We start from the raw sequence: 24,200 nt of genomic DNA on the forward strand, positions 1-24,200 counted from the left end.
CACACAGAAAAAGTAAAAGATAAAAACAACGTGACAATATTTATTTAGTTATTTCTAGATCGGTTTGGCATCATTTATTCCTGAGTTACCTAGTTACTTTACGTTACCTACTTGACCAATCTGGCAGCAATCCAAAACTACTAACCGTTGTGTTACCTTTGGTTTTGGGCTAACAATAGTAAATTTTACAGCGCTCTTAGGTTCGCAGATACTACTAGACAAAGACACAAACTATTTCTATTGCTTCCATTTGACTTAAACTCTTTCTGCGACACCTGCAGTCTCTTTAATCAGCATATTGTTTGCCCGGAGTGCTTCAACCCTTTTTGTTGTGTTTTACTAAAGATAAATCCTATGAAAGTCATTATTTCCGAACGTAGCGTTACACTTTGGGCATTTCCTCTGTCTCGTGTCATACCTGGTCTTCAGACATTCAAAACAGAACACGTGAAAGCATTTGGTCAAGATGGAGTCCTTCTTACGTGTATTACAACAAGGACACGTCAGCTTGGCCTGAAGAAAAAGAAAGGCAACAAAATAAACAGGAAAACAGTGGGACAAAAATCGAATAATTTCATTCGATGTATTTCCCCTCCTCTTTATTGGCAAACACCTCAACACGCAAATACAAATGACTGCTTATAAATCCACCTCATGAGTGGTAGTGCCCACGCTCGTCCGTGGAAAATCCCAGGTTACTTCCTCTAGTAAATCCCCACCATAGTTATGGGAAAAACACTTCGAAATCGAATGATAAAACAGCTATCAGTGCACTAATTTATCGCAGATCAACTAACGAATAACAAATCTGTTGCCTCTAGCTGACGGCGACATCTGCAAAAGGCAATTGTTTAGAATTTACAGTGGAAATAGCAGATTTCTAGTATTGTAGTAGATTTCCAGTATACCAGTATTTTCCAGTATTCCTGTTGCAGTATTGTTCGGTGTTCATCAGGCTGCAATGTACTAGACAAATTCGCACACCTGGCCTGAAGAGAAGCAAACGCATCACAGCAGGATGCGTGGTATGTTTGAAAACCACCTATCCACCGCATTGCGATTTCTACCCTTCCAACAAGCGGGTCCTGGAAACACCTTTCATTAAGACAGTGCGCGGGCTCGTCCCATCGAATCCCCATTAAGCCATCATGATATAAATTTTAACCTACGCAAACCTGTGTATCCAGAAGAGGATGTGTGCAGTCGCACACGTAGCAAAGTTTCAGTCCAGTTTAGCGGTGATTTTCATGGTATTTTCGTTCCATCCCGATTGGGATTTGGTATTTGGATTTCAAATGATGATAATAAATATGCTACAGAATTCTGGATTCGGAAAACAATTGACACTTAACACTTACTAGCGACGAATTTAACTTTGGAGTTAATGGCACTTCGATTCCGAAACGCATTACGAATGATGACTGGAAAATGAAATTAATCTTGCTGACTTATAAGAGGCCATTTTACCATATTGGAAGACTGTGTCCAGCCACCTCGAGAAAGAGAGGAGGTTTTAATCACTCAAGAGTACAGATTATCGATGTTGTGTTTTTCGGCAATCGAATGGTTAAATTCGGGATCAACAAGGTTTTTACAGGAGGCCTGTGAATAACGAAAGGTACGAAAACTTTTCACCTTCGAACAGTGTGTTTATCCGAGCGTCTCGTACAGCTCTATGTACGCAGTCTTTATTTCAGCCCACTTTTGGTCCATCAGTAAAATATGCTGATCTCAGATCTCAGCTGTTAGTTAAATAATCTATCAGTCGAGCCCCACACTGTAACTGAACATGCGGGAGCCTTATCTGCTAGCTAACGACTCAAATGAAAGGAAGGAGTTATGGATGGAAAGGGTACATTTTGGGTCAAAACAACAACTGCGAAATGGCTTTTAGATATTTTCCAATTTAAAAAAAACGCATGGATTCCATGTTTCCGTACGCCTGTTAAGCACTAGATCACAAAAGACGTTGACGTAAAAATGTGGTTAGAACTTACCTAGTAACATAGAAAGTAAAAAGTACTTTATACCTTATACTGTTTGATTTCCTCTAAAAGAATTTCGTCCGCTGCGCCATATAAAACATTCTTCTTCTCCTTCTCAAGTCTACGCTTTAGATTTACGCACTCCTCCTGCAACAGGAAATTTAGACTGTGATGGAGCACAGTTCATCTGATAAGTAGCATGATACAAACCAGAAAACATAAAAGACCAATCTTTTACCTGAATTCTACGTGACTTGAATGCTTCTTCTTCAGATGCTCGGGTCTGCTCTGACAAGCAATCTTGAGCCTGAGGGTGCACAAAAATAAAGAAACTACTATTTATGTACGGCGGACTTGTCTGTAACAGTTGTCTTGAGGGTAATGGCCGTCAGAGGCAGATAGACAGCACAATGATGCTCTTGGCACCTCTTTTTTTTCCGAACAGGTGAGTAGTCTTATTTCTAAATCAAACCTTTAGTACCCAATAAATTTCAATACTAGTTAAAAAGAAACAACAGTTTATTTTTAGAATTAAAAGTTGAGCAAATAACAAAAAAGTTTAGATAGAGCTAGACTATCATTGCTTAGAACCTTTTTCTTTCGGTATTGAAAAGAATTGATGTCCTCTATAACGTGACATGAAGCTGACGAGGATTTCGTGTTCGTGCGAGTTGTTAAGCACTGCTCAACACTGATTAACTGGTCACTACCGACTAGTTATTTCGTTTGTACAGAGATTAAAATAAGAATTGAACCTGAACCAGGGTAAAAACAGTAGGAGAAGTAAAGAGGTAGACGTGGTTGAGAGGCGACCCTTAAAGGAGGTTCTACTGCGTAATAAAAGTGGCTGTGAGCCACTGAACTCGGCACTGAATTATGAAGGGATGAGATGTTGAGGCCCCTGACCTGACGTCGTATTTTAAAACTTTTGCTCGCTGTTACCTATCTGGCCTACTACTCCCGGAAAGCACGTAATGATCACCATATACGCCCTGCATACTTAGCGCAATAAATATTGCTTCTCCTTTCAAGTGAGAGGTCAAGGAATCTATCTCTTAACTTATTTTGTCTTCTTTTTTTCTTTTTTCCTTTTCATTTTATCGACCTTCTTAAAAAAGAGAGATTTTTCCTATTTCGTCCGGAACGAAACCATTTATTGTGCAGTCATCAGCATTCAAGAGGCCAATTCCCGAAGTGCAGCGTTCCTCTCTCTTTTTTATGCTTTTGAGTGTAATTCAACGATCCTAGGTTTCTCGGCGGTCAAATGTTCAAATTCGGATTCAACAAAGTTTGTACAATGCCTATAAATACTGAAATGGAAGACGGCTAATCGAACACTTTATTCATCCGAACCCCTCATATGCGCAAACATATGCAAGCTCTTCTGATCTAAGTGTTGTTTCATTGCAAACTGCATAAATTTTTAATAATTCTCAACTATTAGTTGAGCCTCATGCAGGAACTGTACATGCAAAAGCCTTGTGCTAGTCAGCGGACTTACCAAAAAGTTAGCAGGAATGAAAAGAGTGATGGGCCGATGAAGCGATGGAGTGATGGAGGGAAAGAATGAATTTTGGGTCATAATAATAACTCGGAAATGGCTTTCAGTCATTTCCAAGTTTAAAATCATGTAAGGAAACAACAAATAAAAAGGGTAGTTTGCTTCGGGTTTGGGTATCTTATTAATATATACCTTTTAAACGTTTATATTCAGTGCATATTACGAGATGCTTATCGATGATCAGTGTGTTATTAACTCTTTTGCAGGTTATCCCTATGGCTTCTATAGCCTCCGATATCTTTATTTGTGTTATTTTGTTGTAATAACAATAAATACAAAACAAAACAAAACAAAATGGAAAGAAGTTTCAGAAAGATCGGCTGGATACAGGAACCTTAGCTTGGCGTCACGAGATTACCATGGCTAGAGCAACAGTAAGCATACCTCTTGAAATTGTTGCTGAAACGAGTCAAACCGGATTTTCATATCCTGGGCTGCCTGTGCACTCTCTATTGCCTGTAACAAAATAATCGTGGTTTGTAATGTGAATGGTTGCTTCATCTCGGAGAACAAAGCCTTATCGTACATCATACATCTTTCTGCAAATTTTTCTTTCGCGTACTAGCAATACCGCTAGTATGACAAACTGGATAGTCTCAGATTATTTAAAGCGACCCGCTAGAGAGAGACGAGGCGTGCTAAGTATCCTGTTCTTCTCGACACAACAAGCCAAACACAGGAAATGTAAGGCAAGTGGGGGGAATACCACGAGGTAGTATCTGACCAAGTATATAAAGAACGGGACGACGAGTGCTGTAATTGGCAGGGAAAAAGGAGCAACATGTCCCCACAAAAGAAGAACGAGTGCGTAAGCCCAGTAACTGTTAGGTTTAGGTTCAAATGTACACATGACTGGCAAAAGCCACTGTGATTGCGAGACAGTAAAAAAACCGATCAAAAAACCAAAGTGAACACCAAGATAGAGTTCACAGAAAGCGAGAAATAAACGCTGCCAAACGTCAACAGCCTCTGTGTCTTATTCATTGGCAGCCATCTAACCTTTCGTTTATGTAACTCCATTGCTTGTTGCCTAAGATTTAGTTCCTTCTCCAACGAAGTCTAAAGACAGTGAAAAACACAGGAGAACAAAACAATTCAAACAATAAATTAATGTCACTTGCTAATTGATGGTGAAAACTTAGGTCATTGACAGTTGGAATGAAAGGTCATGAAATTCAAATAGCAAGCATTGTACCACTGCGTTCTGTAAAGCTTTTTCTCTCTCCTCCAGTTTCTTCACTAACTGAGTCTGCGTCTCGCGATGTGTATTGAGTGAGGTCACGTGATCTGCCAAAACGTCCATCTCCTCACGGATCTGTTTCTGAATCTGATTACCTTTGATTCGCTAAGCAAAATTCAAACATGCGATTAACGCCACTATTTGACTGTTTTTTTTGCTTACTGTGTGGAATTAAGTTGATAAAGATATTAAAGGTACTTGTTTGGCGACTCTCGACAGGAATCGATTGCATTCTTGTAGTTACTGCCAAAGCGGTCATTTCCTTAAGCAGTTTCCATCAAACTGCATGGCTAAAAGGCATTGGGTGAGTCCACCTCTTAGAAACTTAAAATTATGCAACTCAGTGAAGAAACTTAATTGGGCAAATTCACCTTCCATAGAAACAGTCAACGATGAGGCTTTTCAAATAAGTTTATTTTCCCCTAAAAGCACGTACCAATCACACAACCCATTGTGGAGACAGAAGTGGAAGTACAGATTTCACCGAGATAACCGATGATCTCACAAGAAAAGGAGAGGGGGGGGGGAGTGTGCAGTCTCCGCCCAAATTATCATTGATTACATATTTGAAATGGAATTTTCTCACCTCAGACATCAGTTTCAAGTTAGCGTCATCCTTTTCTCTTAACTGCTGCAGAAGTCGAACATTCTGTTCCTGCATTTCCTCAAAAGCCTGACCAGTGAACTCCATTTCTGCCAGCACAGCATCCTCCTCCTAAAGCAATAAAGTCATAGGCCCCAACAAAAAGTCTCAGAGCGATTCTAGGAAAGCCTTGCTCATTTCATTTCCCAAAGTTTTTCTAAGTCCAATCCAACAATACCAAGATCACTTTACCTCCAGCTAAAGAAATCTCCGACACAATAACACTTTTAATAGATAAAAAGACCTTGTTTCCCAGAATACTTAAGCACCCGACAATTGATTTCGAAATCCAAATCTACCTCACGTAAGTAGTGTTAACCCTGCGGCAGATATTGGGGACGGTTGCAAAGTTGAAATGAGTTTTTTACCTGTTTTGTTGCTGCTAAGTTCTTCTGTAATTGTTCAATGGTTTCTTCGGCCATTTTTAGCCTATGTATAGCCTCTTCGTCAGCCAAAGCTCCTTTGTGCTTCTCTAATTCTTTCTCAAGATTTTCTGTGCGGTTTTTCTGCTCCTCTATCTGCTCTTTTAGGCGCTTTTCCTCGGTTAACAGCTGAACAATCAAACACATAAACAGTGTCCAGAATTGTCGCAAGCTGACCCTAACCACCATAGCGAAGTATAAATAATAGATGGTTTAGTGTTCATACCTAGTCGACGCCAGCCACGAATAAATCTAAACTAGTTTCGATCAAATAAAACGCCAAGGAGTCCTGTAATACATATGCATTTGAAGGTGGTCTATCACGGGTAACGTTTGTTTTTCCTTCCAATTTCTTTAACTAAAAGTATGACATGTATAGAAAGACGAAAAAACTGTTCCTGTGGAAATGTCGAGATCGAGGAAAATTAAAATTTCTCCAAAGCCTATGTGGCAATGGTTTTGGATCAATACCACTTGCAACTGGACCAAAAAAGATCAATTTCTTATACCTAACTAAATGAAAGATGAGATCGAGGAAGAATTTGAAAAAAATTGAAGCCTGAGAATTCTGACATTCAAGCTCAAAAAGAATCGGTTGGTGAGAAACCCCAGTAACAATAAAGTAACTTTTGAAAGGATTAGAACATGGACGCAAATCGAATTCCGTTATCACGGCGAACGTAGAAAAGGCCTCAGCCAGCCTACTCACTCGTTGTCAGTGTGCAGGAGGAATTAGTGTGACACTGCAATTTTCAACTCAAACGTAATATCCCTAAGGCCCATACAGAGACTTTGATTGCATGGAGTTGACAAGGTTCAAATAATCCAGCCGTATAATCGTAGCTCCAGCAAGAGCGGGGTGTCTCAATTGTTAAAGATCCTATTCGTTGGTCAAGACGTGAGACTAGAGAAACTCCGAGTCCCAAACCAGGAAGCGATCCAAGACCCACGGATTTCGCACTCCACCCAAAGAGAACTTTCAGATGAGCCAAGCCATTCACTAGGCCATTCGCTGGGTATCATGCGTATCTTGTTCAGGATCGCTGAAGGATGACCCTAGTGCAAGCTTGAACTCGAACATCTAAATTAACTTTCAAAATCCTTCTCATAACGACATGTAAAGCTGCAAATATTGAACGCGTACCTCCACTTTATCCCTCAGATCTTTAGCAGCTCCTTTGTAAACATCCAACACAAGTTTCATCTCTTTCTGAGTTTCTTGGGATTTCCTGAAACAATAATCAAAAATACACGGGCTCAATTATCACTGATGCACGTAATTGAATTTAAAAACTGCTAAAAACTTAATTAAAAATTGTTCGCAGTATGTAATTGGACGATATTCCGCATAAACAGACTTTTATCTGCCAGCAGTTGTTTGTAGATCACATGGAAAGTTGTGGGCCATTAAAAGAGAAGAAAATACATCGAGTGTTGATCCTGTTTTACAGTTGGCTACTGACCCTTGAGATTTATGATTGGGCATTAATACGTGTCTAAAAGCAGAACTTCTTTCGGTGCAAGATTGGGCAACACTGGATACGTTTGGATTTCAGCCAACGGCTTACTTGTGCACGTTCAGGAAATCGTCCAGGAACATCAACGAAAAAAAATCTTTAATCCTTAATAAATATAAGCTTCAAAACATCGCTAAAAAATCGCACAAAGGAAAGAAAAGGAGACAAGACGAGTTGAGCTACGACAGGAAACTGGAAGAATTTTGTTTTAAAATTCATTTCCCCTTAGTTTAACCAGTAAGACTCGAGCAGATTTACATGATCCACGCTGAACTCGAGCCATGGACTTCAGCCCCATCTTTTGTACATAAAAGCATCAACAATCCTCTACATCCGACACAAACGGAAACTACTCACTTTAAGTTCTCCCGTAATTCCTTAAGTTCCAAGTCAGTGGATTTATTGGTGGCTGCAGTCTCCTCACCGTCTTCTATCTCCCCTTCTTCCTCTGGCTTTGACGTCTTTGCCTCTGGTTCGTCTTTGCTTGTCTGACTTTCTTGTTGGCATTTTTCTTCAGTTGGTTCTGGCTTCTTGTCTGGTTCTCTAACCTTTTTCAACTCTTCGGACAACTAAGCAAATTTATTCGTAATAACAGTGATAATAATGATAATAATAATAATAATAATAATAATTATGATCAAAATAAGAATCATAAAAAATAGTCAAACGTCAAGGTTCATTTGTGCTTGTGGCAACTATGACGGTCTTTTGACGATGTTTTGAGGAGCTCTACTGAACCTTTTTACCTTGACAACTTGAACTTGGGCTTCGCTGAATTTCCGTTTGTATCTCGAAACTTCAACCTTGAGTTGCTGATTATGACTCTAAAAAAGATATTAAAAACACGGTTGTCAGGCTCAGAGTTTGTTTTGAATTAAGAACAGGCAAACACGATTTCAGCCTCACTTATCTACTCAAGTATAACATTATTTATGAAATTATTACCTGTAAACTGTTTATCATGTGACTCATCTCTTTCGTCATAGGTCCTACAAAGGAAGTTTGAGGATTATCAGGTCTGCTTTATATTCTCTCTGACTTACTTTCAAAGAGAAAGACTACAAGCCTTGCCTCTCATGTGGCTTATGTCTTTGATTTAAACTACAGCGTGGGAGATTACACAAGTAAGGGGACTAATCACCGTTCAATTTGTGAGGGATGCCAATGTTGTAGAAAAAAGAAAGGATTTGTTCAATAAGAGTGCAAAAATTTTCTTCACGATGTCATTGACCAGAACATTAGAGTAACCAGTTCGTCTTGAGAGAGAAATGACAGGATCAGGCGGAGGGCTGTCACGAAAGAAAATATCAAAACAAACTGTGATATACTGTACGAAATCTATCTATTATTTCTTCCGTCTGTAACCTTTAAAAAACGTTTCTTCGATGGGAAGGAGAAGGAGGAATGAAATACATGCACAGCAAAGGAATGTAAATTTAAACCAAATATTTTTTACTTTAATATGTTCTCTATATATTTTTTTTAACTTCACAAGTAGAATTATGTTCCTGTATTACTTGTTTAAAGTACACCTGAGTTTTGGGACCTGAAAAAATCTTGCATGCATCTGGTGGTAATTTGAAGCGTTTATACCAATTTCCATGTCGAGGTGCGCATTTCTGTATCCATGACAGGAGTAATAGATCATGATTTTGACTGATTCCTCTGATTTTCAACTAAGTCCATCATTATGTACCTGTCTGTTCATTTGCTTTCAGGTTCTGTTCAAACTCCATTCGTAGCAGGTCATAGTCTCTTTTCACTTGCAGAAGAGCATCATGAAGTTCGCTAACTTCAGCCTTATATTTCTTTTGTATTGTGACATTGTTCGACTGAAAAGGAAACAAAGCATTGCAGCATTTTATTAGGCCTGGAGAATTCTAATCTGTGATTAAGCTGCTGCCCTGGCGGTTTAATATCTAATTACATTAAAAACATTTGACTGAGATCAGATTTTCACACCATACCTCAACTTGTTCTAGTTGAAGTACATGCTGAGTTTTAGTTGTGCTGAGAACACGACGCGTGTCATCAAGTTGTTGACGAAGCTGAGGAAATAATAATCAGAAAAAATGAAACGTTAGGACCGTTTTCAAACTAACATGAATGTTAATGAACATTAGCTTCTGCAGAAAATAATCAGATACATAATCATTTTGTGCCATATATCCAGTGATAACAGTGATAACAGTAGATACAGGACCTTTGATGAGTCAAAATATTTGAAATTTAATCTCAAGAATTGCCGCTGATACATGATTTAAATGGAATGAAATGAGTGGGGTTATAAGAGAAAAATAACATTTGTCTATCAAAGAGTCTCCAAGATTTTAGAACGGAGAACATTCCCAAACAAATTATTTCTAAGTCAAGAAAGATTTTTAAATCTGTACCAGCTATGACTACGCAGACGTCTCAAGAACTGAGATCAACAGAATAAGTGGTGCTCCACTTCTGTTAGAGAAATCAAATCACAAGTCCTCCCCTAGCTCTCAAAACCTAAGTCCTGTGTATTTTATCTAAAGCAGCCGTTTTGTAATGGGAATGAAGTGGTGCTTTTGTTTCGTTCGATATTGTTTTAATTAAATCAAATTCTAAAAAATAAACCAGTCTTGTTATCCTTTTGCTATAACAGGGTAATTTAGTATTACCATCTGAGCTGATAACGTAAACTGGCCACCGTAAAGAATTTAAAAGCTGACGTTTTGAGCATTTGCCTTTTGTCAGAGCGATTCAATCATTCTGACAAAGGGCTAAATTACCCTAAATTACCTAGTTATACTCTCCCACAGATGTACAACCATGGTTTATTTAGAAACTTACCCCCTTCATTCTTTTGCTATAACAGTTAGGCTTAACTAGTCTTGGTAGAAACAGTTACTCTTATGGGATTAGTATTACATATGAATGAAACTTCATCTGAGTTGAGGTTGCATATTCCAGCAATTTATCTGACGGATCACTTGCAATTTTATTGAATCTGATATGCACCAAGCAAACACTTTTTTTCACAGGTGACACTAGAAACATCTCAGTCAGGACCTACACACTGTATATCCTTAATTCCATTGTTGTAAAAATGAATAAATCCCATAGCTGGAAAGTAGGATGTCATCAACCAAATTAAATTTTAAAAAATATATATGAAAATAAGAAAATAATAATTGTGAATTATGATCCCAAGATGCTGTGATGTGTCATTTGCATACAGCCCTTTCTTAAAGTGATCAATGGAACAAAATGTCAACTGCAAGCCAATATTTTAAATACTAAACATAATCTTGACCATAATTTAGTCCACTAAATATTCAATTTTTCTTGCAAACAACTGTTTCTCTTACAGAGGATGCCCAAATGATTTTCCAACCAACTAGTTCTTCAGAAGGTTTTTGACATATATAATTGGGAAACTTGCTTGGAAGTTGTAAAGATTAAGAAAAATGCAATTGTATTTCTGTAGATCACTGTAAATGTGATGACTGTAGGTGGCTTAAAAAATATGAAACATGATTAACCCTTCCAACATTTACCTGTGTAACCTCTCCATAAAGAACTGAAAATTGTGATTGTAAACATTTATAAGGCGCTGATTGAAGAACAGAACTTTCCGACATATTGTTCATCTGAAAAATCAAGTTATGGAAAGTAAACTTAGAACATGACTACCACTGAAATTGATACAGCAATGGAAAGAATGGCCTAGCCCCAAATTTATTTTGAGCCACAGATGGAGCAAGTCACTTAGTACCTCTAATTTCAGTTTTTCTAGCTCTTGTTGGCTTGTGATAAAATTTTCATTCACTTTCTCTAACTCTTCAAGTCTTGTTTTTGCCAAATCCCTCAAGTCCTCCAGCTCCAAGGATACTTCATCACTCTGATTTCAAATAGATGAAAAAATACTATTAATAATTCAATTTTGACTCTAAGAAGTTGGTAGACACTAAGAAGAAGTTGTAGAAACAAATCATTTAAAGCCAACTAGAATTTAGGCACTTGACCTTTTCAACCCCTATTGCTTCAGTTTTATCTCTTTTGCTCTTGTTAAGTTAACCTATGTGCCCCCTTCCTCAAAAACAATGTTGTATTGCATTTCCATAAACTTTAAGCCATATACAGTAAGCTACAGTGTACAGGTAACATTAAATGGGAAAGGGGGAGTCTTGTCAGTGACTTAGAGTGTGGTAAAAACAGGAGTGATATTCCACACACAAATGGAACTCTTCAAATATGACATGTGAACTAATTTTGAAGCTGTCTGTAAGTAACCCCATAAAATTGGATTAGTTTGTGGCAACATATACACCTGCAGTTAGTTTATGAAATTGCTAATGACCATAACTGAGGCAACTGCTAGGAAAGTTTGTATTAAGATCTAATTACACAGCAGATGATGCCTACAGCTGTAGTGGACGTAATGTACAGTGTAATTTAGAGATGTTTTCACTGAAGAATGTGCAGAGAAAATTGATTTGAATGCTAAGTTTTTTACTTGACTGAAAGAGGTAAATGTTTTCCACATTTAACTTTACTTTGCAAAATATTTGTTTTATTTTAATTACAGAAACACTTTGCTTAAGTGTTTAATACCTGAGCTGGACCACTTTCACCTGGTTCACCTGGTGTTGTTGTTCCTTCACGCAGTCTCTTATTGATATCTTCCAACTCATTCAATCTTTTAACTAAGTTAGCAACACGGTGATTAGCTTTTTGCAGATCATATGAAGCATCTTGCACCTCAGTGTTCAGTTGAGCAATCTCTTTTTGACCCAATGCATATTTGTCTCGAATTTCTGAAAACTGAAAAAAAAACCTGATTTTTAAGAGAACTTCCCATTACCAGGTGAGGTATGTGCATTCTTTTCAAAGTTACTACCAATTTTGTCATTATTTTCATAAAGGGCCCCTGGCATCACTTTTTTACAGGTTAATGATAAGAAAATTTTTTCTATGTAACTCTACATTGTTTCCATCTTACTTGACCATATTTGAATATTTCTTGTAGATTGATAGTGCTGAACTTGATGACATCATCAGGACACATGACATGATTCAGAACAAAAAACAATAAATAAAAATGAATAATTTTAATTGTTGGGCACAAACTCTTCAGTCACACCTGAAAAAAAATTGCTTTGATATTCTAAAAGCACAGAGTATTTGTTTTGATTGTAAATGGTTGAAATAATTGCCAAACTAATATTTATGATCATTATTTAATAACAAGATCTGGACATGCAACTGTGTTCACCTCTAGTGATGTAGTTTGCTGCTTTTGATGAAGGGCGGTGACCAACTCCCTTAACTGCTTATTGTCTGACTCTAGGTCAGATTTTACTGATTCAGCAGAATGTGACTCTGAAACTGTAGTTTCCTCTTGTTCTTGTTGATTCTCATCTTAGAAATGAATAACATTATTGTAAATTAGAACCATTTAATGAATTTGATCCATCAACAGGTGTCACCTGATGCCCCATTCATATTGAAATGTAACCAATAATTTTCCAATCACTGATGCTCACAGGACATGTCTTTCAGTTGGTAACTTTACCTTTATTTTCCTCTTTTTCAGCTGCAATCTGAAATTTTTTGTCTAGTTTCTCTTCCACAGACCTTGATGTAAATGGCCCAGACATCTCTACATAATGTAACAGCTTTCTTGTGTGTTCTTTGGTGGCATCAGATCTCTTTATCAATTCTTCCGCAACTTGTTCAGAATCTAAGTTGGCTAGGTAGTCCAAGTAGGAAAGAGTGGCCTCGTTGGATGTCTGTTCTGAATCTTCCTCCACAATACCTTCAAATCTTTGTAGTATTGTTTTAATGTCTTCATCAAGCTGTTTTATTAAATGTAAAGAACATAATAAACTGCTGAAATGTAATCAGTTTTTACTTGCATGACTTTGCCAGCCAGTACCTAACAACAGTGAGGAAAATTTTAAAAAATTTAGATCAATTGTGTTTTCATCCCCAAAATCATGCAAATTTACATCAGACAGTTTCTCAAAAGCCAGGATTCAACTCAAACCAAGTTTTGATTCAATAAGTTTCCAAATATCTTTTCCAAGAGATTGTAAACTTATCAACAGTATTTACATTCTAGATCAAGTGTTTTTTGTCCCCAAAAATTAAGAAAATTAACAAACAAACAGTTTCGTTATCTATTAACAAATCTCATCATTTTTTGGCTCCCATCTTATAATGAAGAAATGTTTTGATTTTCTAAAAAGTGCAAGATTTTTCTAAAATAACCAGAAATCCTTACTCATTCATTATTGGGAAGAAAGAATGTCTCTTTACTTACATGCACAGTACCTACATTGTTATCACAGTGAACAATAACTAACTTACTTCATATTGTAACAGCAGTATGGAAACTGTCAAAAAAAAAATTTGGCCACACTTTTACATTCAGAGATTGTGTTTTCTTTTGTTTTCAAAATTCATAATCATTACCTGCATCCAGTGCCTGTTGAAGACAGAAATAATGGCAAAGTCAGAATCTCTCTTCTCTTTCATGGCATGTATTTGTTCTGTTAACTTCTCTTCACTAGTCTTAAGTTCTTCAAGTCTTTCACATAATTTCTTGTTTTGGAATTGCAAAACTTTCAAGTTCATTTCATCCTGTAAAAAAATTTAAGGAAGAATATTAAATAACTGGTTGGCCAGGAGTGGTTTCTAAAAAAATTACATATATGCATTTTTATGACTGTGGAGCTTGACAGCTTTGAAGTGGAACATACTCCTTCAAGAATGAGAGAAGTGTACATTTTAATAGCTCATTAACTCATCAGCTCTGCAGTGGACTTGACTTGCAAGCTACCTTGAGGAATGGAACAGTCTGACCAAAACTTGAAAGAAACTGAATAAAGGGGGGTAAGTTTCTAAAACTGTGGTGCTGCATCAGTGGGAGAGTATAGCAGGTAATTTAGTGTTAACAACAGAGTTGAAAATGTAAATTGGCCACTATAAAGAGTAAGAAAGCTGATGTTTTGAGAGTTAGCCCTTTGTCAGTGGTCTGGCTGACTTGGAATGAAATGATCATGGAACAAAGTGACCCTAATTTATCAAGCCACTGCATTCAAATAGCTCAGCAACTCGTCAGCTCTGCAGTAGACTTGATTGGCGAGTTCCCAAGCCAAACAAACTGCTTCAACTTGGATGATGAACTGACATTCACCACACATGTTGAACTTATCTATGACATGCTTACCTGTACTTCATGTGTGTTATCTTTCTTTCATTTACAGTTCACAAAAAATATATCCAGCTACAACAATTAATGCTTGAGAATGCACGTCTGCTATTGTTTATTTCACTTCCTACACACAGCATTGGGCAAGCACAGCATTTTTCATGGCCCCGAAACATGTCACAACTACATGTTGATGAATTTGTCAATTATTATACAAACGCAATGCACAAGAAGGCATTTATGACACTTCAAGTCACACCTCTGATAAATTGAAAAAGAAAAATCCATCCTCAATTCCAGCAAGGTTTGCTATTTTAGAATTCGAATAATAAGCTTAGTAGTGGAATGATGTGACGATATTTCAGAACAATTTGACCTTCACTTGGAACGAAAGTAATTCATCAAACGACCTCAGTGGAATATCTTCTAAAGTGGTCTTTCATCCTGTAGTAATACCTTATGACTATTTTCTGTTTGGATTTTGATAACCCTTGACGAGACCATCTCTACGTACTTAGCCATCGGCCGGGTACAATTAGATCCGCATTACTAAATGTAGGCAACGTCCTTAGTTACAATCATGTTAAGTAACAGTTGTTGGCTTTTAAGTGTCACAGTGTTTTGACCACATATATAACATATATATAACTGTCACGAAATTGCCATCTTACATCAATACCTAGGGTTAATTTATTTATCAAAAGTCACACAACATGACCGTACAAAACGTACTGTGAAGGAAAAGTAAAAAGCCAACATGAATCAACCCACCTCGGTGGAAACAGATCCGATGTTTACCGAAGGAATCAACTTTGTTTGAACCGGCTTCTTCGTTGGGGGCTCCCCTGACGTATCTGGTTGCGATCGTTTCATACTAGTCTTAAATCTAAGCTAAGTTCTTTTCACCGAATTTGTTTTGGACGGATTTTTTGACAGTCCTTTCTTAACAATGCTTTCTAAAAGTCGCCATGTTGTTTAAACATGTGATAGCGCGAGCATTAAATACAATTGGCCAGCGGCTTATCAACCCAGCGATAGCATTATTACTAATGCTATTTGAAGGACATTCATCATTTGAAGGACATCCCCTTATATGTCGAAGTTTTAGCAGGTAACAGTAGAAAGCTGAATAATTATTTTAGAGTGAGCTTTTGTTAGTCCGTGTCAGCTTGTGTGATGTGAGCCTTACTGTATTATAAAATAAGCTGAGTCATACACGTATTTTAATTGGTTCTTACACATCCCCTGTTGAAATATACAAAGATGATATCACCACTTACAACGCTAAATTTTGCTCCTTTAATACTGGTACATGTGGATTCTATGTTGCAGTGGTTCTGTGCAGTAATAGACCATAGACGACATCACAATTTTGTAAAACATCACTGATCAGTGACACACTCAGCTGTGCTTCGTGAGCCACTTACTACAGTACCGCCCGCGTACACGTCAACTGCGCAGACGAATTTCATGCGCTCGGACGCAAGGTAGTCAGACGCGTATGTACGATTTTTTTGCGCGCACGGTCGAAAAAAATGCGCGATTCACGTGTCTTTGTTATTCAGTGCTATAAGTTTCTTTTGTATTTCATTGTTGTATTAAACAAAGGACTTCAAGGCTTGAAAAAGCGGCGAGAAGACAACGGAAAATTTACATAATGAAAGAAGCTATCATGTTACACTCGCGCAAGTCGCGTCGCTTCACGAATTTTTCGCATAACGAGCGGTAGCAGTAGATTTGCTTGATTTGAGTTGTTGATGAATCAGCTGGGGGAAGGAAAATGTCACTTACTTAAGGCTTCGAAACACGAGTTTCATTGAGCAAGTAACGAGACAAATACTCACTAATATACTTCTCATTGCAATCAGCGCTCCCTAAGATGATTACGTCGCGGAATGTAAACAATTTGGTGTTTGCATCGCAGGTTATGATTTCTTCGAAACTTCAAACCCACCTCGATCATCTTCGGTAAGGATCAGAAGGAAAATACACTTTTTAAGAATATGATTGGTGTTCTGTTTTATTCATTGCAATCGGCGCCCGCTTCAGTGTTTACACACCGGAATGTAGACAGTTTCATTTCGCATCGCTCGTGATGTAAATCGTGCAAATATATATTAGCCACCTCCGGAAAGTTATTCCGGCCGTAGTCCAACGTGAAGGAAGAGCGTCGGGATACTAAAAGCTTCCATAATAAACAAACGGCTCCTTTAGGAGCCACCAATTTTACAAAATTCTTTATAAAATTATTCAAATAGTACGCGCGCTCTGATTGGCTATAAAACCATTTTACATGAGTGTATGTAAACACGGTTTTCGTTCCTCTTTCATTAGTTATTTTAAAAAAGAAATGTAAAATGGTTTCTGTGTTTACATTGCCTGATGTAAACACTTGGGAGGTTGGGAGAACACTCTATAAGCTGGAAACCACTCCACTTCGCGTCGTGGTTTTCTATTCTTGTCTCATGTTCTCCCAACCTCCCGCGTGTTTACATCAGGCTATGTAAACACGGAAACCATTTTACATTTCTTCACTGATTACTGTGTTGAACTACACAAGTTCGATTATTGCCATCTTGATGTTTTGCCTAGTTGCACGCGCTGGTGAGTCTTAAATAAACTTGAACTACATGTATCCTGCAGTTCATTTTTCTGTTCCATTTTTTCGAGCATTTTGGTGAACATTGATCGATGATTCAAAAAATATCGAAATAAAAAGCAAATCTGGTTTCTCATAAAAAAAATTGCATATGAGTTAGAGCAAGACACAGTAGTGACAAGTAATCATACTGTAACACAACACCATTAAAATAAGAGAGTAGCACTTATTAGTTTTTGTATTAAGGGTGAGATGAATGAACCAGTTTTTGAGAACAGCATGTTCAGCAATGACAAACACTATGAAATTAGCATTCATGCGTGGGTTTGCATTCTGGATCCATGTTTTTCAGTTAACATATATGCAAGCAGTACTGTAGCTCTTACGACATTTTGATGTTATCTCTGATGTGTGATCTACATGACTTACAGAAGAGATGCTTGGCAACAAACATAAAAACTACCAGTATTTTTTAATCTGACCATACATGTAGCTTTCAGAACCAGGGGGTTTTTTGGGTACTCAATGAAAATAAAGGCAGTGGAGAGGTGAAACAAGCAGTATTGCCTTAGTTTCTTCAGGCTGTCCACAGGCACACATGACTGGTCTTCATTTTTCAATATGTATTCAGATAATTCCATCTCTCCTTGCAGTAAAAGTTTAGACTGAGTTGCTATGACAATTTGCATTCAGTAGTATACCAAACCCCATTATCTCATGCTAGCCTGTGACTGCCCACCTGTTAACTATGCATTAAAAAAATTGTTTGCTGTTTAATCACACATCTCTGAAAATAAATTGAGAGCACCAAGACAATTGATGTGAAAATCCCTGTGTGAATGCTTTCCACAAAAACTCTGAAGTTCTTCAGAAATCTCTGGGCAATGTTTTTTTTTCCATGAGGTATTCTCAGGAAAAAAAACTTACCCTATTCAACTCTGAAAAAATTTTATTTTAGGTGTACATCACAGTAACAAAGGTCATTGCTTAATTGCAGCTCCATTTTCTGGGACAGAAGCTGGAAAACTGATCAAAGTACATGTTAATTACACAGAATGCTGTCAAATTTTGAAGTGAAGATACAGGACATTCAAGATGCTGCAAAAAGAATTGAGCCATATGTACACAAAACGCCAGTGATGACATCCTCAACTCTTGACAGAATGGCTGGCAGAGCAGTTCATTTTAAGTGTGAAATCTTCCAAAAAATAGGAGCTTTCAAGGTAAATGTCTTCCTATGTAAAAGACTTTTAAGTAGGACATTGAAATGTAATCTAACGAGTAGCATCTTTTCCACTTATTTTGAAAGTATCCTAATAATTATATTTTGAAGCTGCTTAGGAAGGAGAGATGAAGGAAATGACTCTAATCTATGGATTTACATAATTCCCCTTTATGAAGAGGTTAGGTCTTCCAATTTTGGCTATTGGTCAGTCCAGAGACTATCAGGATACAAGCTTAGAACTATGCAACAGTTTGCACAGGGCTCAAATCTCAAGTTTGCTCAAATATGCTGTAAAAGAATATTTTTGAAAAAACCTCAGACCTTTGACCCCCAAAAAACTTGACCCCCTAAATATTATACCCAGGATATCTTGAAAATTCAGACCCCCTTAAACTTATATCAGGGATATCTTGAAAACTCAGACCCCCCAAAAGAATCATACCCGAGATATAATGAAAACTCAGACACCCCTAAAAATTCATACCCCTTGTTACCTCAAAAAGCCCCAGACCCTAAAAATCATCTATTTTTATGTCTTTAAGACTCAGCCCCACTCATTTTGAATAATTTGTGAGATTTCAATACTAAGTAATTTCAAGTATCACAACATATAATAGAGCCATTATGTGCATCTCATAAGTACATGTAGGTTATCTTTGATCTCTTCAAGTGTTAGGAAATAAGGATTCAGTTTGTGAATTAAAACAAATTTGCAAACTTTTTCAAAGAATAAGGTACATTTGGGAGAAATGTGTGTTGCCTGATACTTTTCACAACACAGTGACCAAATTCTCCCATTTGAAGTCTTCATCATAAGATTAACAGTGTCAAGAATTTCACTATGACAATGTCATGCAATAAAACCAAACAATTTGATACTTACAACTAAAGGTTGGTGTAATATACAAATAGGAGAAAATAGCAAATGACTGTGGGACCTGGAGGAGATAGTTCTAATATCTTAAGAAATTGTCTAACAAAGAGTATCTTTTTCAGATTAGAGGGGCAATGAATGCTGTTATTCAGTTGTTGAATTCTCTGCCTGATGATCAAAGACCTGTGCTGGTGACTCACAGTAGTGGAAACCATGCTCAAGCAATTGCTCTTTCATCAAAAATCATGGGACTGCAGGCTTTTATTGCTATGCCAATAAATGCTCCCTCAGTTAAGAAGGCTGCAGTAAGAGAATATGGTGCAACTATTGTTGACTGTGGTACATCAGCTGAGGTACATCATTGGTAAAGAAAAGATATGTAACTAGGAATTAGAAAAAGATTACATTCAATTATGAATGACACCCTACTATCTCAGTTCCTCTCTTTACATCTCCACTTCCAGGGAGAAAGAAAGACTCTGGGAAAATAGAGTCAATACAAATTTTCCGAAACAGAACATTTGCAATCCTAGGCTATTTGATTGTCATTCTCAGAAATAATCAAAATGCATAGTTGAAAATGTAAAAAATTTATTCGAAAGAAAATATCCACAGAATGACCTTAGTATGTTGTAATTAATGTGTAATTGTACCAATCATTTTCCAGGAGTTTTAAATCCTGAATAAAAAGTTTTAACCCACTTATCAGCTCACATTTGTGGTATGTCATAACAATTTTTCTCCCAACTGGTAAACCAAACTAATGAGGACCAAATGCAACAATTAACTTTGTATGCCTTTTTTCAGGACAGGGAAGCAACTTCTCAAAGAATCCTTCAAGAGACTAGTAATTCCTATCTTATACCTCCTTTTGATCATCCTCACATTATTGCTGGTCAGGGTACTCTTGGTCTGGAAATATTGGAACAGGTCTTTGTAGTATTGAACAGATTTGTGAAATTGTAATTAAAGTTCTTTTGTAGTTATAAGCAATTGGTAGTTATAATTATTTTCTAATTACTGCCCTTCATTTTTTTCTCACTAATTAACCCTATATTTACTTGATGTTATTAATGATTAAGCTAAGCCCAGCATGTACCTGCTCGTCAGTTTATTTGTTTGTGTGTTTGATTGGTGTTAATTGAAATTGACCAGGGATTAATTATTTTCTAGCTGTGATATTTAAGGTCAACTTTACCAGCCATTTTTTTTTGGCATTATTTGTTTTGTTTTGCTCACTCATGGTGTTGTTCAAGATTATTCCTATTTGGTCCCTTTCTTTTATGCAGTTTTCTACAATGTATTCATTTGCTGGTAAACTTTCCAGAGCAGTGGGATTTAATTTGCAAGCCGTCTGTCAAGAGGGCTACAATGAAGTACATTCATGTGAACCATTTTAAGAGGCTGGAGAATTTGATTGCAGGATCTGTTCACTCTGTTCTCTTGAAAATTAGTTTTTTTTGTTTTCTTTAAATCAAATTTAGCAATCATTCCTTGTCAGTGCTTCACTTGACTAGACAGATACTGGTAGCAGCTAGTATAGACATAATATGTCTACATATTAGTGTTGGATACAACAGGGAATGTTTTGGAAATTGTGTGATTTAGATAATCTCCCTTTCACTGCCTCTCTCTAATATCAATCCCACAGCCATGGTACACTTCACACAAGACAGTCAGTATACAACACAACTTTTCTATGTAAATCTACAGTACAGCTCAAAGATAAGGAGACATCACACACTAGTGCCATACGTTTGTCTTACCTGTCTGAGTCTGTAAACAGACTAGTCTAAAAACACATTTAAATGACATGTAAAACAGTTATGAAAATGTCAATGGAAACGGGTTTATTTGGAATCTGGTTATTCTTTCCTTTAATGTTAAGAATGAAATGGTTCATGAACAGTGATCAGTTGCAGTAGATATAAAAGAAGGGTCCTGATGCATTTTGAAATCAACCTTCATATCAGCCTGGATTTCAAAGAACATTTCTGACACATTTTGGAAACAACCCTGATTTCTAGGCAACTCATAAATCTACCTTGATTTCAATGCAACTTGAAATTTTCACAGGTGAGCAGAGGAGGGTGCAACTATGAACAGTTCTCTCAAAAAATTATCTTGTCATGCCATTGGGGTAATGCACTAAAGCACTGGAATGATTGCTAAATTTGTTTTAAAGAAAACAAAAAACAATTTATTGTCAAGGGAACAGAGTGAACAGATCCTGCAATCAAGGTCTCCAACCTCTTAAAGTCAATGTCTGGTCTTAGACTTCTTCTATTTGTGTGAATGCACATAGTTTGGACCCCTTATCTTTAAGCTTCACTGTACTCAAGAGCGATCTCTTTAACTTATGGTTTATGTGGTCCATAGGTGCCAAACTTGGATGCAATAATTGTCCCAGTTGGTGGTGGTGGTATGCTGAGTGGGATTGCTATAGCTGTCAAAGCATTGAAGCCTGATATAAAAATTTATGCAGCTGAACCTGCAAATGCTGATGACTGTGCTAAGTCATTTGCTGCAAATGAAAGGATTCCACTTCAAGGTATGGTGTTTTGAGTTGTAGTCAAAACAGATCCCAGACTGAATCAATGCCTGTGATATTTATGATTTGGATTTGTTGGCTGGTGCTGTGATAAGTGGAATCCTACATCCCCCAAGAGTGACAAGTTGTGTTGTCTAGAGATATTAGCTTCCCAATGTTCTGTCAGATATTAAACTTTTCATGCTTTTGAATGAAAGATCCTCTAAAAAAATTGAGCTTGCATCTGCCCCATTTAGTAATATTTTGGCATGTAAGGGACTGCTTGCTTTTAGTATACAGATGTAAACATTTTGGAATACAGGAATTTCGCCTATTGATATTCACATCTTATTGGTCAATTTCACACCCCAATCCATGCTTGTAAAGTGTAGATCCAAATGTAATAAGAGGGTAGTCTCCCAATAATCTCTTTCATAGCTTTTGTTGAACGCAGCTATGAGAGAAATCCTATAATGTGATTGAACAATGGCTACCAAAAGTCAGAGCACAGAGATCAAATCAGCATAATTACTTGGAAAGTTGCAGGAAGGTGGCAAAAGCTGGAAGAAAATAGCAATATCATGCATGGGCCAAAGGAGCATTTTAAAGCATTAGAATAGCTAAGGATTTCAAGAGTCATTGACGTGTACATGTAATTAATTCAGTGATAAAATATATATGGACAAACTTGACTGTGGGAAAATTAAGTTGACTGTTGACAGTTTTTTTAGATGCCATCTGCATTTATTATTCTGCAGAGTTGGATAGTTACCATACTTGTATGTGATTTTCTGGAAGCTTTGCTTTTGAGATAAGAGCAACCTTGCATTGCTGCAATACAAGTAATTACAAGTTCACAACCCTGTTTTATCTCTAGTTTAAGCACTTAATGCACAAGTTGGCCATAGGTATTCTTTGATTTAACAGATGCATGAGGAGAAAAATACTAACAGTCATCTAAGAGTGCTAATCTGTGGGAAATGAAAACATGTTAAATGTTAAGTCTCTACAACAAAAAAGAATACCTCTTATGCCTTGCTGATGGCATCTAGCAATTCTTGGTGTTTTGAGGATTCTTTGCCATCATTGTTATTATCTTGTCCAGAAATCAAATATAAAGATTAATTGGGTTTAGGTTTTTAGGTGAAATAGCTCTCTCCAGAGAAATAGCTCTCTCCAGACGAGTAATGTATTTTTGGTCAGCCAAGTAATGACAATACATTACAGATTTACCAATGAAAACAATGAGCTTAAGCCCTCTGTGTCTTTACAGGCCCTCCTAGTACTATAGCAGATGGATTGAGGACAAGTGTAGGCCATGTAACATGGCCAATCATTAAAGACAAAGTAACTGACGTCATAACGGTCACAGAAGAAGAAATCATAACTGCAATGAGGGTACTGTGGGAAAGAATGAAGCTTCTTATAGAGCCATCAGCAGCTGTAGGTGTGGCAGCCATTTTGTCAGAGAGATTCAGAGCACTTCCTAACCTGAGGAATGTTGCTGTAGTGTTGTGTGGTGGCAATGTAGACCTCGATAATCTCCCTTGGAAGAAGTAACAACTGCAATTCAGTTTTGGGAAGAGATGCAAACAAATAAATTAGGGACTACCAAATAGCATGCACTGGAGGTGTCTTTTCAGGACAAGTTAACATTTAGAAGCTGGTTTATACAACTACCCATGTTTGATATGGCATTAGAGTCCACCTTAAGGGAAGGAAGCAGAGAAAGGCAAAATATTAGTTATCCTATCCCCTCCCCTCTCTCTCTCTTTTTGACCGTTGCTCACCCCCTCCCTCCATAAAGCAAATTTCCTTCTCTCCCCGGCCTTCCTCTGCTGTAAAAATCAAAGATGGCAGCTATAATTTTTCACTTAGATACTACTGAGTACTTGCCTGCCAAAATTATGCCTAATCTTCAGGCCAACTACAAAGTTCAATTTTCCTCTCATGTGGAATTGGTAACATTGGTCTAGCAAGATATCATGTGTTGATGTAAAGCTGTAATATACCAGACAGTGAAAGGCCCCCCATAGGATGATGCATACAAATGAGATTGACTCGCATAGCTGATAAGATTTTTCAAAGTATGTCTAATGTATAATAAAAAAGTTACATGGCAAATAAATTGATACAAATATTTGTGTTGTGCTAGTTTAAATTTTTCTCCAAGCATTTCACTGTAACAAGATGTAATTGCGTTGTTGATATTGAATATACAGTGCATTAGATGGGTCAAAGTTTTCCATTTTCCATTGAGAATATTTATTATACAGAAACTCAAGGGACTTAGCCTGATCCAGTTAGTATAATGCAGCAGAATAATAACCTACATGATCATAGAGGAGGAGCAAAAAGCAAGTTTTTGGGTTGGGTTGGATTAGCCAAAACCTCCCTGGCTTGCTTTTCACTCCA

General features: G+C 37.2%; 2 protein-coding genes across 12 annotated transcripts; one reads left to right on the forward strand and one right to left on the reverse strand.

Annotated features, from left to right (window-relative positions):
- Positions 1–20: 20 nt before the first annotated feature.
- LOC113686039 (E3 ubiquitin-protein ligase BRE1B) lies at positions 21–15,732 on the reverse strand. Of its 2 annotated transcripts, XM_089189878.1 has the most exons (22): positions 15,329–15,732; positions 13,819–13,986; positions 12,917–13,199; positions 12,617–12,762; positions 11,956–12,165; positions 11,117–11,242; positions 10,899–10,991; positions 9,336–9,416; positions 9,065–9,200; positions 8,314–8,357; positions 8,115–8,192; positions 7,726–7,937; positions 6,996–7,080; positions 5,798–5,980; positions 5,373–5,501; positions 4,742–4,891; positions 4,546–4,605; positions 3,931–4,002; positions 2,224–2,292; positions 2,031–2,132; positions 909–989; positions 21–513 (listed from the first exon to the last, which is right to left on the reverse strand). In XM_089189878.1, the coding sequence occupies exons 1-22, from the start codon at positions 15,428–15,430 to the stop codon at positions 340–342; spliced, it is 2,784 nt and encodes a 927-aa protein (XP_089046004.1). In that variant the 5' UTR covers positions 15,431–15,732; the 3' UTR covers positions 21–339. The 2 variants fall into 2 exon arrangements, with proteins under 2 accessions (XP_089046004.1, XP_027059433.2); XM_027203632.2 differs by lacking the exon at positions 909–989.
- Positions 15,560–23,925, forward strand: LOC113667992 (serine racemase). 10 transcript variants are annotated; one of them, XM_089189884.1, is made up of 8 exons: positions 15,611–15,668; positions 15,890–16,044; positions 16,426–16,525; positions 18,154–18,379; positions 19,378–19,608; positions 20,063–20,185; positions 21,635–21,806; positions 23,059–23,925. In XM_089189884.1, the coding sequence occupies exons 4-8, from the start codon at positions 18,212–18,214 to the stop codon at positions 23,343–23,345; spliced, it is 981 nt and encodes a 326-aa protein (XP_089046010.1). In that variant the 5' UTR covers positions 15,611–15,668; positions 15,890–16,044; positions 16,426–16,525; positions 18,154–18,211; the 3' UTR covers positions 23,346–23,925. The 10 variants fall into 10 exon arrangements, with proteins under 10 accessions (XP_089046006.1, XP_089046009.1, XP_089046014.1 ...); XM_089189881.1 differs by having other exon boundaries at positions 15,621–15,668; positions 16,482–16,525; positions 18,211–18,379; XM_089189887.1 differs by lacking the exon at positions 16,426–16,525 and having other exon boundaries at positions 15,591–15,668.
- The last annotated feature ends 275 nt before the right edge of the window (positions 23,926–24,200 follow it).

The sequence above is a fragment of the Pocillopora damicornis genome, chromosome 12 (assembly GCF_964200805.1).
Source record: "Pocillopora damicornis chromosome 12, jaPocDami1.2, whole genome shotgun sequence".
In the NCBI taxonomy this organism is placed as follows: Eukaryota; Metazoa; Cnidaria; class Anthozoa; order Scleractinia; family Pocilloporidae; genus Pocillopora; species Pocillopora damicornis.